Source organism: Silene latifolia, chromosome 6 (assembly GCF_048544455.1).
Source record: "Silene latifolia isolate original U9 population chromosome 6, ASM4854445v1, whole genome shotgun sequence".
NCBI classification, from domain to species: Eukaryota; Viridiplantae; Streptophyta; class Magnoliopsida; order Caryophyllales; family Caryophyllaceae; genus Silene; species Silene latifolia.
The window spans coordinates 134,270,215-134,291,611 of NC_133531.1; the positions used below are offsets into that span (position 1 = coordinate 134,270,215).

The following is a 21,397-nucleotide window of genomic DNA, read 5'->3' on the forward strand; positions in this document are numbered from 1 at the left end:
GCCTGCACCAGGGCACCGAACGCTCCACGCTCGATCATGGCGCGCTCCTCCGCCGACAACCGCTCGTAGCACTCCATCGCTGTCGTATAACCCGAGAACGACTTGATGTTCCCGGCCTCCTATCGTGATTTGAAATAAAAACTATCTTTAGTTTGAAAGAAATTGGAAGGGATATGAATAAATGAAATAGAAAGATGAATGAAGAGTGATGAATTCCTATTTACCAAGCTCTTCACCGTCCTATAGGACAGGTGACCCTCCGCAGCCCAAAGCAAGTGCCTGTTGTCCCAGGTCTCAGCCCACGCGGGTGCTCCCCTCAGCTGACGACCTCCTCGTCCCACGTTGGCCCTCTTCGGGGCCTCCTCCTCCTCAACAGCCTCCTCCTCGTGGACCTAGTCACCAGCAGCCATCACCGCGGCGGTGAAAGCCTCCTCCAAAGCCTCCTCGATGACACGAGAAGGGTCAACAGAAGTGTCTATCTCCATGGGAGCTCTCCCAGAAGTAGAAGCCTCATCACCTGCAACATTAAAAGCAATTTTAGGCCGCGTCACGTGACGACGAGCCTTAGTTAAGGGATTTTCGAGCCTTCTGAAGCCCTGAAATCGCTCTTTTCTCGCCATCTTTGGCCATATTCCCACAAACCAGATCACTCATGTGGTAATTTGGGTCAAGTCAAGCCTAAGTTGAAGCCTAGTCATGGGTTCGAGTCGAAATTTCGGCAGCATTTCGTTATAACGGCAATTATGCCCTAGAAAGTGCCCTGAAAAAGCCGTCACAAACCAAAATTTAGAGATGGTAGGAAGTTTACCCATCATCCAAGGATCCCAAATATCAAGTTTCATCGCAAATGGGCAATCCTAAGGCTATTTTTCGAAACAATTTACGGTTTAGCTGTGAAACCTTCTCAATTTCGCTCAAATGCTCAAAACTCAACGAAAGTTCGAAACAAATACATAGTTATAATCCTTATACTACCAATTATCCGTTTCTAATACCAATTTTACAAGGCAAATCCATTTGGGGGAAAAGCCCCAAATTTTCGAATTAATTGGGTTGAAAACCCTAATTTTTTCGATCCAAATTAAGCAAATTGCAGAAGATTGATGCAAGAATGATATACATACCTCGATTAGTCATGATGAATGAAAGCTTTAGAATCAAATTTTGGCGGAAATGGTTAAGATTTGAGAGTGAAAATGAGGAATTTGTGTTTCGAACAAATGAATTAAAACCCTTTGTTTATCGCGTTTTTACGCAGAAAAGACACCTCCAGGAAAAGACGCAGCAGGCGCTGCGCCTCTTCCTGGTGTTCCCTCCATACGAGTTTTCAAAAATTCGTTATGAGTTCGTTATTTGTGGGCCCATCTTTTGTGCGCCTCTTCCTCGATGCCATTTTATCTTTTTGGTCCGTTTGACGATTATCTTTCGTTCAGACCCGCATTTTCTAAGCCAACAGCAGACTATTATACGTTATTTATCGCCTCCAAGACCTTGCTTGTCACAACGAGCAGGTATTTCTTCACAGGTGTTTCGACACGCCTTCATTATATTCCCCAGCGAGAGTGAGCGGATAGACAATCCCTCTTGAGACATGGAGATAAGTTCCTGATTATGTTCCCCAACGAGAGTTCATGACCGACAGTCACTTCCTCTCGAGACATGGAGATCAACATCGACCCCAAATCCTTCCGGAATTTGTTTGAAGCTGAACACAAACAGATTTCTCCCAGCAGTTCCAGACTGTGTCCTGCTGTCTTTCCTCAAAATCATTGTTTCCTTATATCTTCAGACCAAAGAGTTTTGTCGAAGCGTCTTCAGTCCCGTTTCACCCAGGGGTATCTCAGGTATGGTTTCTTCTTATGGCTGGCGAGCCTCCTTACGTAGTCTAATGGACTTTAAACGACCCTCCCCGACATTCGACAGACTCTAAAATGTTCCCGACGACAGGTCCTTGGCTCAGACCCCTTGAGCCGCCTCGCGTCGCCATAGTCGTCAGGTTGTAATCTTCGATTGACCTGATGGCTATACTTTGACTTTCGCCTTGTCCAAGCCTCAGTCAAAGTGGGGGCTCTGTAGATACCTCATTTCTAAACCTCCCGCAAACCACCCGGTGATGATTGGGCCGCATGTTTGGTAAGCGGAACGATTTGTGACAGTTCGTAAGTTTATCATCAAGTGATTGCTCAAACACTAATGTCTACCTCTTAGTTGTCATCTACGTGCCGATACAGTCATTTTGGCAGTAATTAGAGTACATTTGGAGTCCGGGCCTAAAACCGTTTTCATTTTCTGATAACTGTTAAATCCCGAGTTAGAATGTTCTGGAATGTTCCGGATATTTCTATTCCATATTTTATAAATATTCCACAATCTTTATTCTTTGGTAAACAATTTCCCGTAATATTCATACAAGATATTAAGGAAAACCAAATCATTCCGTCATTCCATAACTTAAACACGGAAATCTTTCTTCCGCAGGAGGAAACCACTTGGGAACAGACGCAGCAGGTGCTGCGCCTCTTCCAAGAGACGCAGTGACTGCTGCGCCTCTTCCCAGGTCCTTTTCTGCGTATTTTTTTCGTATCTTTTTCATATCTTTCCGAGATTCACTTCCAAAGTCTCTCCGAAAACCCTATTCCTTCACGTGATTAGTATAAATAGGAGCCTTCGCCCCTCATATTTCTCACGCGAGTGTCCGCCCTTCTCTTCTCCCTTTGCATTCTAGACCTTTGTTCTTACTTTTTGGCGTCTACGTGCTTGAACATTCGACCACGTAAGCTCGGATCCTTCTGAGTACCAGCCTCGTTTGCATGACCGACCAATTTGACCAACTACACCATAATCAACTTAATTAATCTGTTCGTTTTCCTCTTACGAGGGCACATCATTACATTCGCGTTGAGCATCACTAATCGTAAACTTAGTTCATCTCGTTTCGTCAAACATGTAAGTCTGAGGGTGTAAATATCTCTTTTATTTATTGTTATTTACCTTTTGTATCATATTGTAAGGTTTATGTCGAGAACACCTCTTAAAACCGATTTCTAAAACCATGTTTTAAAACCCTTTTACGGATTTCCAGAAGACAGACCGTCGAGAAAGGACGCGAAAGAATCGATGCGCCTCTTGAAGGGACGCAGCACATCTTGCGCCTCTTCGTGAGGGCCGCTTGATTCCTCGCTTCCTTTCTTCTTCCTTCGTCTTTTGATAATCCATTTGTTTTGCCTTTGCTTTCAATTGTTCATTGTTTCGATAATATAATAATTCTAACATGATAATTCTAACCTTTAATTTATTCATAATTCTTCATAATTAATTCATCATTAATCCCGACTTAAATCCCTAATAATCCAATATTTGCGGGTTTTCGTCATTAAAGTCAAATCCGGGTTGTAGAAATTCGATTCATTCATATTGAGTTTCTGGAATTCAATCTTTGATATATTCTCATCTGTTTGTTATCACATCCATCATTAATTCATCATTAATTTGTCATAGTTAACCTATTTAATTCACCTATGTCACTAATCAATCGTTCATTCATGTAATTAATCCGTTCTAATTAGTTTTCATCCATGTTTATCGCTTTTATGACCGTCAATCATATGTAAATAATGAATTAAGTCACTTCTATCCGAGCGAATATCATAATCAATCCTTAAATTCACCAACGAACATTAACGATTTGCAGTTCCGGCTTCACATCCAGAACTCACCCTTGGAACAGACGCAGCAACTGCTGCGCCTCTTTCAAAGGGCGCAGTCCTGCTGCGCCTGTTCCAGGGTGATTTCTGTCTCTGAACTTCCATTGTTGCTTGACTTAGTTTAATTAGTTTACGCATAATTAACTATTAACCGTATTATCACCCTAATTCATGTTCGTTAATTTGTTTATTTTGTTCTTTTTCTCAAATTATCCGTTTTAAAGGTATTTTCGACATAAATCGCTAAACCCGATGTAATTATTGTAATTTTTATTATTGTAATTTTCTTTATTGTATTTATCATATTTCTTGTATCATTTGTATGCTTTCACATGTAATTGAGCATTAAATCCTACTTCGACCCAATTGTATGCTAAATTAATTGTTCACCGACTTAGTTAGTTTCTCACATGCTAGGATTAATTCTATGGATGTTGCATTGCATGCATATAATCGACAATATATCGAGTATAGATGATGTCCCTAATCATTAGTAGAGGCCGCTATCGAGGCGGGCGGGATTAGGTGTTCGATCAAAAGAGCTTTCTAATACGTACCCTCACCCCTTACTCCAGATCTCTGTGAACACCCGTGTTCATTAGCATCCACGAGAGTCATTCTAGACATAGAATGCTAAGGGTAATGAGTTCTTGGTGTTCATGTCTCTACTTTGTGTCTTGACATGACGCGAGGTATTCGAACGGTTCCAATTTCCCATAAAAATTGGTGGCGACTCCACACAAATGCAAACGCTTGTTCTCTCTCCCAAGCGCCCCCGTGGGCCCATTGTCCACAGGGTCTCGGGGTACTCTGGGGGCTCGATGCCCGCCGCCTCAACCTTCTGCAAAGTCAAATGTTTCTCATTAATCGACGATATTTCATTGTATTCTCAGAATCAGCAAAAATAAAGAAGGGTAGATACTTACCACCACCACCGCCGCAGGCCAACCTCCGTAGAGAGGAACGCCGAGTAGTCCTCGCCGGGGAAGAAGGAGGGCGTCACCACCAACGCCAGCCAAGTCGGCCTCCTCTCGGCCTCGAAGGCTCCCAGAACATCGTCCTAGGAGGATCGATGGGAACCGTCAAGACATCTCGAGAGCACTGACGAGCCAAGCCCTCGCCCAAGTACCACACAGGACCCATCGACGTCCTCAACAGTAGCCGGCTCGAGCTCCTAGGTCGAAGGACCTCAGCCACAAAAGGAGGCGCGCCAGCGTACTCCGCCCAAGGCCTGGGCACCCACTGGACAAGACAAGCAAAGGAATCATTCTTATGATCGGTTAAATGCAATGAAGAGGCAAAACGAATACAAGTGAGATGCTCACGCTATCCAGCTGAAGAGCGTTCACGTCCCGCCGGTAAACACCGTGAGAGGAACGCTTGCTCCTCGTCCGACACATCACCCAATCCCTCACGACGGGATAGGCCTTCTCCAACGGCTCCGTCCTCTTGGGCGAGAGGCTCGGAAAGTAGGAGTACACCCACGCTTGTAAAAGCAAGATAGTCAATAACGATCCTTCGTAATTTGATAAAGAAAAGAATGATATTAATCTAAATGAAGGTTCATACCTCCAACAGTAGTCCAGGGCCGACAGCACCAGGAGAAGTCCCCTTCTCCATCAACTCCGGACGAACCATGGCCCTCATGAAGCGGATGAGGACCGCAAAACCAGCAGTGACCCAGTCCCAACGTCCTAGAGAGCTCAGGTCAGAAAGGAAGGGAAGAAGCTTCGTCGACAGCCTCTCTCCCTTGTCTCTGAGGTAGATCGAAGACAAGAACCACCAAAGTCACAAACGGGCCCTCTGCTCAGCTGTACAGGGAGGAGGAGCCGTCTCTCTCCCGTCGATCACCACCAGCGCTGGGGTCTTCCCCGGAAAGTAGTCTCGGACATAGGAACTGGGCACCAAACCAGGCACTGTAACAGCCATCGGCGACAAGTTCCAGCCGATCAACCTCCTAGCCTCGGCCGAGTCCACCCTTATGGCAGTCTCCGGCCACTCCACCGCCTCAGTCCCACACGGCAGACCAGAAATCATGCCGTAGTCCTCCAACGTGACTCCCACCTCACCAAAAGGCATGTGAAAAGTGGAATTCGTATCCCAGAATCGATCCAAGAAAGCGCGGACCAGGCTAAGGTTAGCCCGCAGCTTCCTCTTCGCGATATCCCTCCAAGCCTGCACCAAGGCACCAAACGCTCCACGCTCGATCATGGCGCTCCTCCTCCGACTTGACCTCTCGTAGTACTCCATCGCCGTCGCGTAGCCCGAGAATGACCTGATGTTCCCGGCCTCCTATTGTGATTTGAAATAAAAGCTATCTTTAGTTTGAAAGAAATTGGAAAAAGGATATGAACAAACGAAAGGAAAGAAGATGAGTGATGAGTAATGAATTCAAGAACCAAGCTCTTCACCGTCCTATAGGACGGGTGACCCTCATGACCCAAAGCAAGTGCTGTTGTCCCGGGTCTCGGCCACGCGGGTGCTCCCCTCAGCTGACGACCACCTCGCCCAACGTTGGCCCGCCTCGGGGCCTCCTCCTCCTCAGCAGCCTCCTCCTAGACCTCGTCACCAGCAGCCATCACCGCGGCGGTGAAAGCTCCTCCAAAGCCTCCTCGATAATATGAGAAGCGTCAACAGCAGTGTCTATCTCCATGGGAGCTCTCCCAGAAGTAGAAGCCTCATCACCTACGTTAAAGTAAATTTAGGCCGCGTCACGTGACGACAAGCCTTGGTTAGGGATTTTCGAGCTTTCGGAAGCCCTGAAACCGCTCTTTTCTCGCCATCTTTGGCATTTTTCCCACAAACCCGATCACTCATGTGGTAATTTGGGTCGAGTCAAGCCTAAGTTGAAGCCTAGTCATGGGTTCAAGTCGAAATTTCGACAGCATTTCGTTATAACGACGATTATGCCCTAGAAAAGTGCCCTGAAAAAGCCGTCACAAACCAAAATTATGAGATGGTAGGAAGTTTACCCATCATTCAAGGATTCCAAATATCGAGTTTCATTGCAAATGGGCAATCCTAAGGCTATTTTCGAAGCGATTTACGGTTTAGTTGTGAAACCGTCTCAAATTCACTCAAATGCTCAAAACTCGACGAAAGTTCGAAATGAATACATGGTTATGATCCTTATATTACCAATTAGCCATTTATAATATCAATTTTACAAGGCAAATCCATTTGGGGAAAAAGCCCCAAATTTTCGAATTAATTGGGTTGAAAACCCTAATTTTTTCGATCCAAATTAAGCAAAATGCGGATGTTTAAGCACGAATAATACACATACCTCGATTAGTCATGATTAATGCAAGCTTTTGGATCAAGCTTCGGCGGAAATGGTTAAGATTTGAGAGAGTATTGTGTGATTTATATTTCGAAACAAATGAGATAATCCCTCTGTTTATCGCGTTTTTACGCAGACAAGACACACTCAGGAACAGACGCAGCAGGCGCTGCGCCTCTTCCAAGAGACGCAGCTCTTGCTGCGCCTCTTCCTGAGGTTCCCTCCATATGAGTTTTCAAAAATTCGTTACGAGTTCGTTATTTGTGGGCCCATCCTTGGTGCGCCTCTTCCCCGATGCCGTTTTATCTTTTTGGTCCGTTTGACGATTATTCTTCGTTTAGACCCGTATCTCTAAGCCAACTACAGACTATTATACATTATTTATCGTTTCCAAGACCTTGCTTGTCACAACGGGCAGGTATTCTATCACAGGTGTTTCGACACGCCTTCATTATATTCCCCAGCGAGAGTATACGGATAGACTTTCCCTCTCGAGACATGGAGATCAGTTCCCGATTAAGTTCCTCAACGAGAGTTCACGACCGACAGTCACTTCCTCTCGAGACATGGAGATCAACATCGACCCCGAATTCTTCCGAAGTTTGTTTGAAGCTGAACACAAACCTCAGTCAAAGTGGGGGCTCTGTAGATACCTCATTTCTGCACTTCCCGCAAACCACCCGGTGATGATTGGGCCGCATGTTTGGTACGCGGAACGATTTGTGACAGTTCGTAAGTTTATCGTCAAGTGATTGCTCAAACACTGATGTCTACCTCTTAGTTGTCATCTACGCGCCGATACGGTCGTTTTGTGATAATTAGAGTACATTTGGAGTCGGGCCTAAACCGTCTTCATTCTCTCGATAACCGCTAAATCCGAGTCGGAATGTTCGGAATGTTAGGATATTTCTATTCCATATTTTATAAATCTTTCACAATCTTTAATCTTTGGTAAAGAATTTCCCTTAATATTCACACAAAATATTAAGGAAAATAAGATTATCCCGTCATTCCATAACTTAAACACGGAAATCTTTCTTCCGCAGGAGGAAACCACTTGGGAACAGACGCAGCAGGTGCTGCGCCTCTTCCAAGAGACGCAGTGACTGATGCGCCTCTTCCCAGGTCCTTTTCTGCGTATTTCTCGTATCTTTTTCATATCTTTTCGAGATTCACTTCCAAAGTTTTTCCGAAAACCCTATTCCTTCACGTGATTAGTATAAATAGGAGCCTTCGCTCCTCATATTTCTCACGCGAGTGTCCGCCCTTCTATTCTACCTTTGCATTCTAGACCACGTTCTTACTTTTTGGCGTCTACGTGCTTGAAAATTCGACCACGTAAGCTCGGATCCTTCTGAGTACCAGCCTTGTTTGCATGACCGACCAATTTGACCGACTACACATCAATCAACTTAATCAATCTTAATCGTTTTCCTCTTACGAGGGCACTTTTATTACATTCGCGTCGAGCATCACTAATCTTAAACTTAGTTCATCTCGTTTCGTCAACATGTAAGTCTGAGGGTGTAAATCTCTCTTTTATTTATTGTTATTTACTTTTTGTATCACTAATGTAAGGTTTATGTCGAAAATACTTGTTAAAACCGATTTATGAAACCCTTTGTTTAAACCATTTTTACGGATTAACAGAAGGTGACCGTCGAGAAAGGACGCAGCAACTGTTGCGCCTCTTCGAAGGAGCGCAGTACCTGCTGCGCCTCTTCGTGAGGCTGCCGCAGTTCCTGCTTCCTTTCTTCTTCCTTCGTCCTCTGTAATTCGTTTGCTTTTATTTGTTTCGTTTGTTTTTGCTAATTCTTTGATATACAAGCGTAATCATCTTACATGTATATTGTTTAACATCATTAACGCATATAGTTCATCATTGATTCCGACTTAAATCCCTTGTAATCCAATATTTGTGGGTTTTCGTCATTAAAATCAAATCCGGGTTGTAGAGATTCAATTCTCTCATATTGAGTTTCTGGAATTCGACCTTTGATATATTTTCATCTGTCTATTGTTATGTTTGTCATTAGTTCATCATTAGCTCATCGTATTTAACCTAATTAATTAGTTTAAATTGTAAATTAATATCATTAATCTTGTAATTAATCCATCTTAATTCCGTCCCATCCATGTTTTATTGCTTTTATGACCCATTCATATGTAATTAATCCATTAAATCACTTTCATCCGAGTCGAACATCATAATCAATCCTTAAAATCATCAATTAAAATTAACAATTCGCAGTTCCGGCTTCACAGCCAGAACTCACCCTTGGAACAGACGCAGCAACTGCTGCGCCTCTTCAAAAGGGCGATCTGCTGCGCTGTTCAGTGATTTGTCTCTCACGAACTCCCTTTCTGCCTTGACTTAGTTTATTTAGCTTACGTATAATTAACTATTAACCGTATTATCGCCTACTGATTTGTTCGTTAATTTATTCTTTTATTCTTTTTCTCAAATTATCCGTTTTAAAGGTATTTTCGACATAAATCGCTAAACCCGATGTAATTATTGTAATTTTTATTATTGTAACTTTCTTTTATCGTATTTATCATTGTATTTTGTATCATTTGTATGTTTTCACATGTAATTGAACCTTAATTCCAACTTCGACCCCATTGTATGCTAAATTAATTGTTCACCGACTTAGTCTAATCTTCACATGTTAGGATTAAAACTTGGATGTTGCATTGCATGCATATAACCGACGATACATCGAGTACGAATAACTTCTCTAATCATTAGTAGAGGCCGCTATCGAGGCGGACAAGATTAGGTGTTCGATCAAAAGAGCTTCCTAATACGTACCCTCACCCCTTACTCCAGATCTCTCTGAACATCCGTGTTCATTGGCATCCACGAGAGTCATTCTAGACATAGAATGCTAAGGGTAACGAATTCTTGGTGTTCATGTCACTACTTTGTGTCTTGACATGACACGAGGTATTCAAAGGGTTTCCAATTTTCCACAATAAATTGGTGGCGACTCCACAAATGCAAACGCTTATTTCCCAAGCGCCCCCGTGGCCCATTGTCCACAAGGAGATAAATTAATCCTTGTATCGTTGAAAGGAGAAAATTACGATGAATGGGCTCTCACGATGTGTGGTGCTCTGCGAGCGAAAAAGAAGATGGGTTTCATCGACGGGTCAATTGTCAAGCTAGCCGTTGATTGAGAAGAAATTGATGATTGGTACATGGTTAATGCCATGATAGTCAATTGGATTTTTAATAGTATCGAACCAGAACTCGGTTCGACTATTTCTTATGTCGAAGATGCCAAGGAATTGTGGGAATGGAGGCGCCTTCGGTCGCGGCGTGGAACTGGAAGCGGCACCGTACAGGGTCAGGGCAGGGGAGCTGCTAATGCAACTCGGGCCGATGACGATCCGGTCGATAATAAGGAACAATATGTGACTGTTCCGAAAGAGCAATGACAGGCGTATGTGAATCATGCTAAGGCATCGTCTTCGAAAGTATCGTCTTCTCAAGCGCGGATGAATGGTAAGATCGATAATGATAGTTTGTGGTTGCTCGATTTTGGGACAACGCATCACATGACAGGGAGTCTTGAATTGTTACAAGATATACGGGAAATTGAGCCGTGTATGGTTGCGCTTCCCAATGGGAAATTTGCCAAAGCCACCAAAGAAGGACGTGCCTTCATAAAAGAAAATTTAACTTTACAAAAAGTTTTATTTGTTCCTGAGTTTAATTGCAATTTAGTCTTCATTTTTCAGCTATCTAAAGACGTTAATTGCGAGATAAAATTTTTCTTGATAAAACTTGTGTTATACAGGACCGCATATTGAAGAAGACGATTGGAGCGGGTGAGCGAAGGAAGGCTATATCTTACGGAAGGGGAGCGAAGTCACGGAGTTTATGCTGCACACAAAAGTTCGGACAATGTGGAGGTTTGGCATCGTAGACTAGGACACCCTTCAAGAAGAGTAATTAGTTTTTTGCCATTTATTAATAATAAAAGCGATAAGCGAGACAGTGAACTTTGTGATATTTGTTTACGTGCCAAACAGACAAGAGAAAAATTCGTTATTAGTGAGAATAAAGCCAAGACGATTTTTGAACTCATTCATTATGATTATTGGGGTGATTATCGAGTTAGATCCTCTTGTGGTAGTCAATATTTTCTCACTATCGTTGATGATTTTTCTCGTTCTGTATGGGTTTATTTGATTAAAACAAAGAATGAAGTTTCACAAATATTACAAAATTTTATAGTCATGGTGAAGCGTCAATTCAATGCTGATGTTAAAATTGTTCGTACCGATAATGGCACAGAATTCACGTGTTTAAAGAATTATTTCGACACTAATGGTATTATTCATCAAACCACTTGTGTCGGTACTTCGCAACAGAATGGTAGGGTGGAGAAAAAGCACCGTCATATTCTTAATGTAGCTAGAGCATTACGGTTTCAAGCTGGTTTGCCTATTGATTTTTGGGGAGAGTGTATTTTGACGGCAAGTTATCTAATTAATCGGACACCTTCTGTTTTGCTTCAAGGGAAGACACCTTATGAATTACTCTTTGCTAGGACACCGAGTTATGATAATTTACGTAATTTTGGTTGTCTATGTTATGTCAAACATCCACGTAAGGATGGGGATAAATTCGCATCGCGGAGTCGACGGTGTATTTTCGTAGGTTACCCATTTGGTAAGAAAGGCTGGGAGGTTTATGATTTGGAGACCAGGGAGTTTTTCATATCACGTGATGTTGTTTTTGGTGAATTTGTTTTTCCGTATATGGTTAGTTCACATGAGGATGTTGTTCGTGGCTCTGGCGGTATGGACGAAGGCGAGAATGCACCGTCCTCTGAGTCGAATGTAGATGGGGAGATTATTTTAGGTGATGTGCACGTTGGTATTGCGAAAGAAAATGACAGCATGGTGAATGATGGTGAATTGGATGAGGGTGTAGTGTCGATCCAGGAAGGTTAAATGTTTAGAGTGTGGTACCTACTGGTACAAATGATGTAGTGTCAGACGTCGAGGGTGTGGTTGAACTGGAGCTAAGCCGAGGTAAGAGGCCGCATGTACCGTGGTCCAATTATAGTGAAGATGAATATGTGACTGGGGCAGCCAGGATACTCACCGACGCAGAAGATTATAGCCTTCTCCAATGCGAGCCAGTTCCGTCACCATCTTCAGGTATGTCGTATCCTTTAGCACATGTTATTTCTAGTGATAATTTTTCTTTGCGTTATCGTGCTTTTGTAGCCGTTATTGTGATTGCGTTGACAACTTCTTTTCGTGAGGCGGTGAAAGACAAAAGATGGTGTGATGCAATGAATGTCGAAATTGATGCTCTTATTCGTAATGACACGTGGGATATAGTAGAGTTGCCTCCCGGTAAGAAAGCAATTGGTAACAAATGGGTTTATAAAGTCAAGTTGTGAGCCGATGGTTCAGTTGAGCGTCTTAAAGCTCGGCTCGTTGTGCTTGGAAATCGTCAAGAAGCAGGTATTGATTTATTTGAGACTTTCGCTCATACTGCTAAAATGGTTACTGTCCGTGTTTTTCTAGCCATTGCAGCGGCGTGAAATTGGGAATTACATCAGATGGATGTACATAATGCTTTTCTTCATGGGGAACTAGAGAAAGAAGTATATATGAGATTGCCTCTTGGTCACTCAGTAGACACGCCAGGTAAAGTTTGTCGTCTTAAGAAATCATTATATGGTCTACGTCAAGCTTCTCGATGGTGGTTCGAAAAGCTGTCAAATTCTTTGCTAGCTTACGGTTTCCAGCAATGCATGTCCAACTATTCTTTGTTTCATTATCAAGCTTCTGGTGTGGAGGCGTATATCCTTGTCTATGTGGACGATTTGGTTATGGTGGTAACAATACGGATGACATTCATCGTGTTAAAGAGTATCTCAATACGTGTTTCTATATAAAGGATTTGGGTCAGTTAAAATACTTCTTGGGTCTCGAAGTGGCAAGAAGTGCGAGTGGCATTTTCCTTTGTCAGTGGAAATATGCCCTTGATATTCTTCAAGAAACGGGTCTTATTGGAGGTCGATCCGATCGTATTCCTATAGAGCAAAATCACAAATTAGCCGAGGAGATGATGCTTTGATGACGGGTCCGGAGTCTTATCGACGTTTAATTGGCCGTTTAATTTATTTGACCAATACCCGTCCCGACTTGTCTTATAGTGTTCACATTTTGTCGCAATTCATGCACGCACCCCGAGGTCACATTGGAATGCTGCTTTGCGTGTTGTTCGATACCTTAAGAGCCATCTTGGACAAGGTTTGTTATTCCGCTCTAGTTCATTGCTCGTTATGTCTGTCTATTGTGATGCTGATTGGGCTAGTTGTCCTATCACGCGTCATTCTTTGACTGCATATTTTGTGTTATTGGGTGGAGCTCCGGTTTCTTGGAAGACCAAGAAAAAGCCCCTTTGTTTCTTTATCTTCTCATTTGAGTCCGAATACCGTGCTATGGCGCTTGCCACATGTGAAGTCAAATGGTTGTGCGGGGTTTTAAGTTTTCTCGGTCTTCATTGCGATAATAATTTGGTTTTGGAAATAGGGATGGGTTATAATTTATGAACTTATAATCCGTCTAAAGTTTTACCTTCATTTTTTTAAATTTAAAACAAATACTTTTCACAAATAAAATCGTACATATACAAGTTTAAAATATACTCCCTCCAAGATTTTTCTATCTTCCTCTTTTAATAAAAATACTCCTCACATATATTAGAGAAAGAAGAAGATAAAAAAAAAACTTAAAAGGAGTATATTTTATTAAATTTAAATAATGTGTCACGTGTCCTAAATTTCATGAAATACCGTATCACGTGTCCATTTTATATTTGTATTCATTTCGATGCTACCTAACTGCCGACGGCCAAACAACCAAATTGGTAAAAAAGTGGAGGTTGTTTACCAAATTGGTAAAAAAACTACAACTTGTGACAAATTGGTAAAAAAAAATGAAGAATTGTGACAAATTGACCAAAAATGTTACATCTTGCTTAATTTTCCATTATTCTAAATAAATTTTGACAAAACTACCCTTGGGCAACGAATCTGATTTGAAATTTTTTTGTCTGTGACGTACTTGTCCTTAGCATCTGAAGTATGATCCTCATTTCGAAATAATCCCACTTTACCTGAACTTCATCTTAATGGTTTGACCCTAAAATAATGAAATCCAAAATGGTCTTAATTCAAATGTTGCATAGCCAGATAACTGATTTCGGCAAAATGACCCATACTCTGTAACTTATAATACCTCATAATCTAACCCGTAAGTCTCTCTTAAGACGTCATTATTAAATCTTAAGCTTAAGACGGATCAACTACATAACACTTGTGTGTATAAGAAAGCAATCTATTTGTCTTATATATACAAATGGTATGATACTTGAACCGTCTTAAACTTAAGACGGATTAACACGGATTATGTCGTCTAAATGAGAATTTGTATGGTCTAAAATGAGTTCAGCGTCCGTCCTAAAAAGTATATTATATTTAAGTTGAGACTCCAAGTACTACCATATTTACTAAGTTTTCGATTTGTGTTTTTAATTGGGTCATTAATTTACGAAAGGGTACTTTGGTCAAATTTAATTGTAAAAATAGTAAATCAAACCAGGTTTTAATTTTTTGGTCAATTTATCACAATTCTTCATTTTTTCTTACAATTTATCACAAATTGTAGTTTTTTTACCAATTTGACAAACAACCTCCACTTTTTTTACCAATTTGGTTGTTTGGCCAACGGCACTGGTGATATCATGCAGCATCTCCGGCGAGTCTCCGCTACACTCAACCGTCAAATCCTTCCACTCCGAACTTTCTGGAACCTTCCAGAACTATCTTCTTCTACTTCCCCTACTCCTTCCTTTCCTTCATATTCAATTCTTCCAGAACCTTTTAGAACTTTCTGCTCCCGCCCTTCCGATGTCGCTGATGTTCAATCTCCTGCCGCTATCGATTATCGGTATCACTTTTTATCTCTATTTCCAATTCATGTCAAATGTTCTAATTTCTCGGTATAGATTATCAATTACGAAAAAAATTGAACATCAGCGAATTAGTAATGCAAAAGAGTAATTTCTGAAAAAATCGATCAGCCATTTGATCAAGTGTTGTTTAATATTTTGATTAAATTCGGTGGCAGAACCAGGATTTGAAGTTAGAGAGGCGAATTAGTAATGCGATAGAGTAACATAGGAAAATAAATCGAGAATTTTAACTCAATTTTGTGTTTTTCGTTGCGTAAAGCCTCTCGCTCCTTCACTGAGTAGATTCTTTTATTGTTATTGTTGCTAGTATATTTGGTTGGATTATGTGGCGGAGCTAGGACGTGAGGTTAGGGATGGGAATTAGTAATGCTATAGAGTAATGAGGGAAAATTTTGAAAGTTGTAGGAAGTTTGTATTTTTTTTCCATTTCGTAATGAAGGCGACAGTCCCTGTTAGCCTCTCGCTTCACCACTGGATAGACTGCTATATTAATGTTGTTTTTAGTATAATTGGTTGCAGCTAATAATTTCAATGGAGGATCTTGACAAAATAATTAGGTTTAATGTTTGAAGTTTAGAATTGTTGTGTGACATTGTCATTCGAGTACTCTTCCAACGTTATCTTAATCATCTAATGCTGAACAAGTAATTCAATACTCAAAACGTTTGTGTATGATTGCGTGGGTGAGGAAGTTAATGGTTTGCCCATCAATTACGGCTTACTGTGTTGTGATAAGGGGGGAATTGCTTTTCGTTGTTCAGAGTAGACATATAAGTTGCTGGTCAGGTCTGTGCGGGCTGATTAATTGGAAACTTTGGTGAAAGCTAATGTGGTTTAGGAAATCACAATATACAATTACGGTACTTTTTAATAATTGCTATGAAATTAGTGTTTTTTTTTGAAAGATCAAACATGTGAACTTTAAATTTCGATTATTATACCTTTACAGATATAGAGATTAATAGTTAATGTCAAGATAAAGGTTGGATTATTTTACGAATACGGAGGATTCAATTCCAATTTTGAAGTGGCTAGTCAGGCAGTGCTGTACTGCTGACTTGCTGAGTGCGCTACTTGATTCACTTGAGAAGTTGAATTATGCTTGAGAATTAAGTTGTTCAGTATCTTATTGGTGTTCTGCATATACCTTACTTAAAGAATGTGGTGATTATTCTCAATATAACCCTTTTTATCATGAAACATGGTAACCGGATTCACTCAATAGCCTATGAAACACTAATCATTTGCTCGACTCGTTTGAGGATTGCTTCACTCAATTTCGTTAATTGACTCGCTTGAATTTGTGTTTAATTCGCCAAGGAATATTGAATATGTGAGTGTACTAGATAGAGAAAAAAATAGGAAACATAGAGGTTTAATTGGGACTAAACCTCATGCTTAGGATTTCGGAAGATTCAATCCACAAAATAGTCATTTAGATAAGAAAATACGCTGCACTAAGTTTTGATATTGTCTCAATTGTAGGAAGAAGTTGAATGGAAAGTCTGATGGTGAATAGGAAGACCTAGATTAGTATGCATAAACAAAGAAGAAAGTAATTATAATGACGTACTAATATTAATATTATTGCCAATACTAAAATAGATTAGAGGTAAAATAGAAGTTAGTACAGGGAAACCTTCTGACACCGAAAAGTTGAAATGATGCAAAGCAAAAAATACGTGTGAATGCCTGCATGGCAACATCCATCCGCTCTAAGTTAGCTTAAAATTGCTGTTGAATATGCTGTATTAATAATAAAAATTGTGTGTGGTGAAATGTCTAAACAAACGAGTCGTCAAGAATAACTGATTCTGTCGGTTCAAGTGGCATCAGTGAAAACAGCTGTTACTCTTCCCCTTTTAGTCATATGCATAGTTTCTCTTTGCTTCTGTTTTGGGCATGCCTATAGGAAAAAAGGGAGATTTTGTTGCAGAGGCTGCCTGACATTTCTCATTTCGGAGTTTGAATATTTGAAACTAGTTTGTTCGATCCGTAGTTAAACGCCTAAAGCTTCTTTTATATTTGTCAGGAATATGGTGACAATGTTGATATTGATGGGTTTGATGTAGACTACGGGGTAAGGAATGTTATCATCTAGAATTTTTATGTGTACTCTATTTCAAAGTTTGCACTGTGTTGCACTTTCTGATGAATACTTTATTGCAGAACGAGGTTCTTACCCTGAAACTCGGGAACTTGGGCACTTATGTTGTCAACAAACAGACACCAAATAGGCAGATTTGGCTATCTTCACCGGTGAGGTAAGGGATCATATTCACGTCATCACGTGTAACATTTTTCAATATGAACAAAATTCTTGCCTCTGTTTGCGATAAATGTATTTTTTTTTCTTTTAACTGGTTATTCTTGCACATCACTTGCTTTCTCTTTCAAGATATCATTTTAGATGGTTCTATATTTCCGTTGTGTCTTTCGTGCCCTCTTTGCCAGTGCTAGTGCGTTGAGTAAAGTTTGAGCACTTTGTAACTCAACACCTTTACCTAAGCTGTTTATTTTGCTTGGCCAAAACAATTCAGAGAAATTGGCTCTAGTGACTACGTGATGACGATTAATAACTATATAGGGAATAGTCAGAAAAGTTGAGAGCAATTTTTAAAAATGGGCGTCCTCACTAAATAGACGGGGTGGTTTCACTACAAGTTTATAAGCAATAGGTAAAGCAATCTCTACACCATTTGACGATGGACAACCGAATAAATCACAAGGAGAGTGTTTTTTGTATGGATTGGTGAACTGGGGATGGCCGATGGGGAGTATGGTGGCAGTAAACAAAACCAGAACAGAGTAGATAGAGGGTGAGTAGGATAAGGATAGAAGATACAGGGGGATAACCGAATAAGTGAGGCTTATATATTTTCCTTTCAAATCTCTTCCCAACTGAAATAATTTTTCTAACAGAGGAGAAGAGAAAATCGATGGCTCCATTTTTCTTCCCCTTTTGCTCAAATTATTGCCGATTTTTTTTTTGCTTGCCTCTCCCCTTCGATTCCCTCCTTTCCTTTTTATCCAAATACTCTAAACCTATTTTTCCCTTATGCTGTAGTGGTCCCTCGAGATTTGACTGGGATGGCAGCTCTCAAGCTTGGGTTTACCGTCGAAATAAAACAAATTTGTTCAGTGTTCTAGAGAGGGAGCTGGAGAAGCTGTGTGGTGAATCTGTCAGGCTTTCGTGATCTTTCAGGGAAGATGGAGGGATAATATTTCCGCGCTCTTTAGAATCTATAGACCTGGAATAATTAGGAGCTAGTTGAGATTCTAGGAGTCGAAGTTTCAGTAGTTTCTGTGATGTCGACATGATATATGTCTATATGAGTTTCTCCATCACGATTTATTGTCTTGTGATATCACCTTTAGACCATATTAGTCCCTCCTCATGCTTATTTTATCAAGGCAGTTATAGTCGCAAGGAAGAATCTTACTTTCCACATCACAAGGAAGAATCTTACTTTCCACATCAAGGCAGTTATTGTCTTGTGACATCACAAGGAAGAATCTTACTTTCCACATCACAAGGAAGAATCTTTAGGATTCCTAGATTTTTTTTGTTCTTCCGAACCTATGGTCATCACGACGTCACTTACTTTACGGTTTTCCTAACGGATGTCTCAAGAGTACACAATAAAAAAAACCATTTGAAGAAATACTTTTAGGAATCTATCATGAGAAATGAAAGGATATACCTACTATCACTAATTTTAATGAATGAATCTTAAAGCTACTAACTTATACTCCCTCCTATTCACTATTTTCTTCCCTATTTCTTTAAACGGATTATTCAGGTTTTCTTCCCCTTTCTTATTTTTGAAACTTTTATTCTTATTTTATTCATCCCTCTCTCCTATTATCAAACCCCACCCAACTTAACTATTATTTTATTCATCCCTCTCTCCTATCACCAAACCCCACCTAACTCACAATTCCTTATTTAATTCATAATTATTCATTCCTCTCTCCAATTCACAAACCCCACCATCTTCCTTTATTAATTCTTTAATCATTTCCTAAAATCTTGTGCCCATATCAAAGGGGAAGAAAACCCCGAATAGGAGGGAGTATGTTTTTTTTTTATCGTGTGCCCTTAGAACACCCGTTATAAAATCCAAATTTAAATATTCTTCCTCATTTGGAATCTAGTTAGTATCCAACTTTACTACGGCAGCATAACAAAGAATGCTGCATCTTTGGACAAACCAGGTGTCCTTCTCTTCTTGTATATTAACCTCTGTATGCACCACACTTATCATTCCACTAAAAACACTGAATAACCAACAATTTTACTGATAGTGAAGCAGAAAACAATGGAAGGACGGAAATTCCTACGTTTTATGTCACTTTTACTAGGAGTTTTCCTCTTCTTTGTTTGTACTGTCAACTGGAGTTCCACTGTTCTCCCTTACAACACCTTACACTGGGTTGACAAGGAGGCCGAGACAACTCTTCGGCCTCCTGGTCACAAACCTGTCCATGTCCATGACTTTGATATTGTCTTTATTTTAGGAAGAAGTTGAATAGAAATTCTGACTTTGAAAAGGAAGACCTAGAGTAGTATGCATAAACAAAGAAGAGAGTAATTAAAATGACTTACTAATATTACTATTATTACCAGTACTAAAATAGACTAAAGGTAAAACAGAAGTTAGTACAGGGAAACCTTCCGACACCGAAAAGTTGAGATGTTGAATATGCGGTATCTATAATAAAAATTGTTTTTGGTGAAAAGTGTAAATAAACGAGTCCTCAAGAATACCCGATTCTGTTGGTTTATGTGGTGCGTCCATGCTTATGCTTCTGCAGGGTCAATGTTGCTGTAAATAAACCTATTTTTCGTTTATGCTGTAGTGGTCCCTCGAGATTTGACTGGGATGGCAGCTCTGAAGCTTGGGTTTACCGTCGAAATAAAGCAAATTTGTTCAGTGTTCTAGAGAGGGAGCTGGAGAAGCTGTGTGGTGAATCTGTCAGGCTTTCGTGATCTTTCGGGGAAGATGGAGGGATAATATTTTCGCACTCTAGAAAATCTCTAGACATGAATAATTAGGAGGTAGTTGAGTTTCTCCATCACAATTTATTGTCTTGTGCGATTGCCCGATGCATATGAAACACTCACTGGATACTTGGCCATCTTTTGGTGAAATCTCCATCAATATGTGTTTTGTGATGGTTGTGATTGTGATTGTGGTTGTGATTGTGATTTGTCAACATGATTATGGGAGTGCTGTAATTGATGAAGCCTTCTTCCTATTTAGAACTTCTTAATTTTTTTTACTTGCGGGTTTATAGATTTTTGGATGAATCTCACAGTGAAGGAATTTGAGAAACGGCACCTCATAAAGTTATAAAGAAACTACTTTTCATATCCATTGATTTTTTTCCCATAATCCTTTTCTTATTAGTTTCAAATGATTCTTTCATTTAGCACATGTTTTCATAATTAGCATACTTTAACTATTTTTATTAGTAAACCATTTTACCATATACTTACTTATTTTATTAGTTTCGGTACCAATTTCACTTCAAATTGTAAAATAGTCCAATTAATTGGTTTCGGTTCACATCATTATTAAAATGAAAAGATTTGATAATGGAAAAAACATTCAACATTTCATTTTATGGATTATTGTTTAATACAAGTCTAGATCCTCACTGCTTTTAGCTCTCATTGGAAAGAAAATCCAGATCTTAACTTCAACAATCGTTTTTTTTTTTTCTTTTTTTCTTTTTTTTTTGGTGTAAAGAGAGTCATAAGGGCAATTTTACTGACGGAATTTAAACTTATGTCATGAGCATTTTCTCTCGTCTTTACCAAATACCCCATTAAAGGCAAATTATATCCTACTCCCAGGAGTAGGGAGCATGATACTCCCATAGGAGTTATAAAAAAAAAAAAAATAGTTAACTACCCAGTATATGAATAACTATCCACTGCTTATTCTACGTTTCTTTTTCTTTTCCAAATTACTCAACTTATCAATTTTAAAATCATATCAAATTCATCAAATTTATAGTTTCATCTAGTCGTACTTAAATTTGCGAAGTTAATAGTTCATAATCATTAAATTAAACCACCATATTCACCGAAATCAAAATGAATATAATAGGGTCATTGAGTGAATATGACATTAAATCTCTCATATTCATCAAATTATACTATCGTATTCACTGAGCTCAAAGTGAATATGATAGTGTCATATTGTGAATATGAGATTACATAATACATATTCATCAAATTATACTATCATATTCACTAAACTCAAAGTGAATATAATAGTGTCACATTGTGATGACATTCCATAATACATATTCATCAAATTACACAATCATATTCACTAAACTGAAATTGAATATAATAGTGTAATATGATGAATATGACCATCAAAC

General features: G+C 39.9%; 1 protein-coding gene across 1 annotated transcript; it reads left to right on the forward strand.

Moving 5' to 3' along the window:
- The first annotated feature begins 12,575 nt into the window (after positions 1–12,575).
- LOC141588732 (frataxin, mitochondrial-like) lies at positions 12,576–18,428 on the forward strand. The gene is made up of 4 exons (XM_074410159.1): positions 12,576–12,854; positions 17,031–17,078; positions 17,168–17,262; positions 18,066–18,428. The coding sequence occupies exons 1-4, from the start codon at positions 12,576–12,578 to the stop codon at positions 18,193–18,195; spliced, it is 552 nt and encodes a 183-aa protein (XP_074266260.1). The 3' UTR covers positions 18,196–18,428.
- Positions 18,429–21,397: the final 2,969 nt, after the last annotated feature.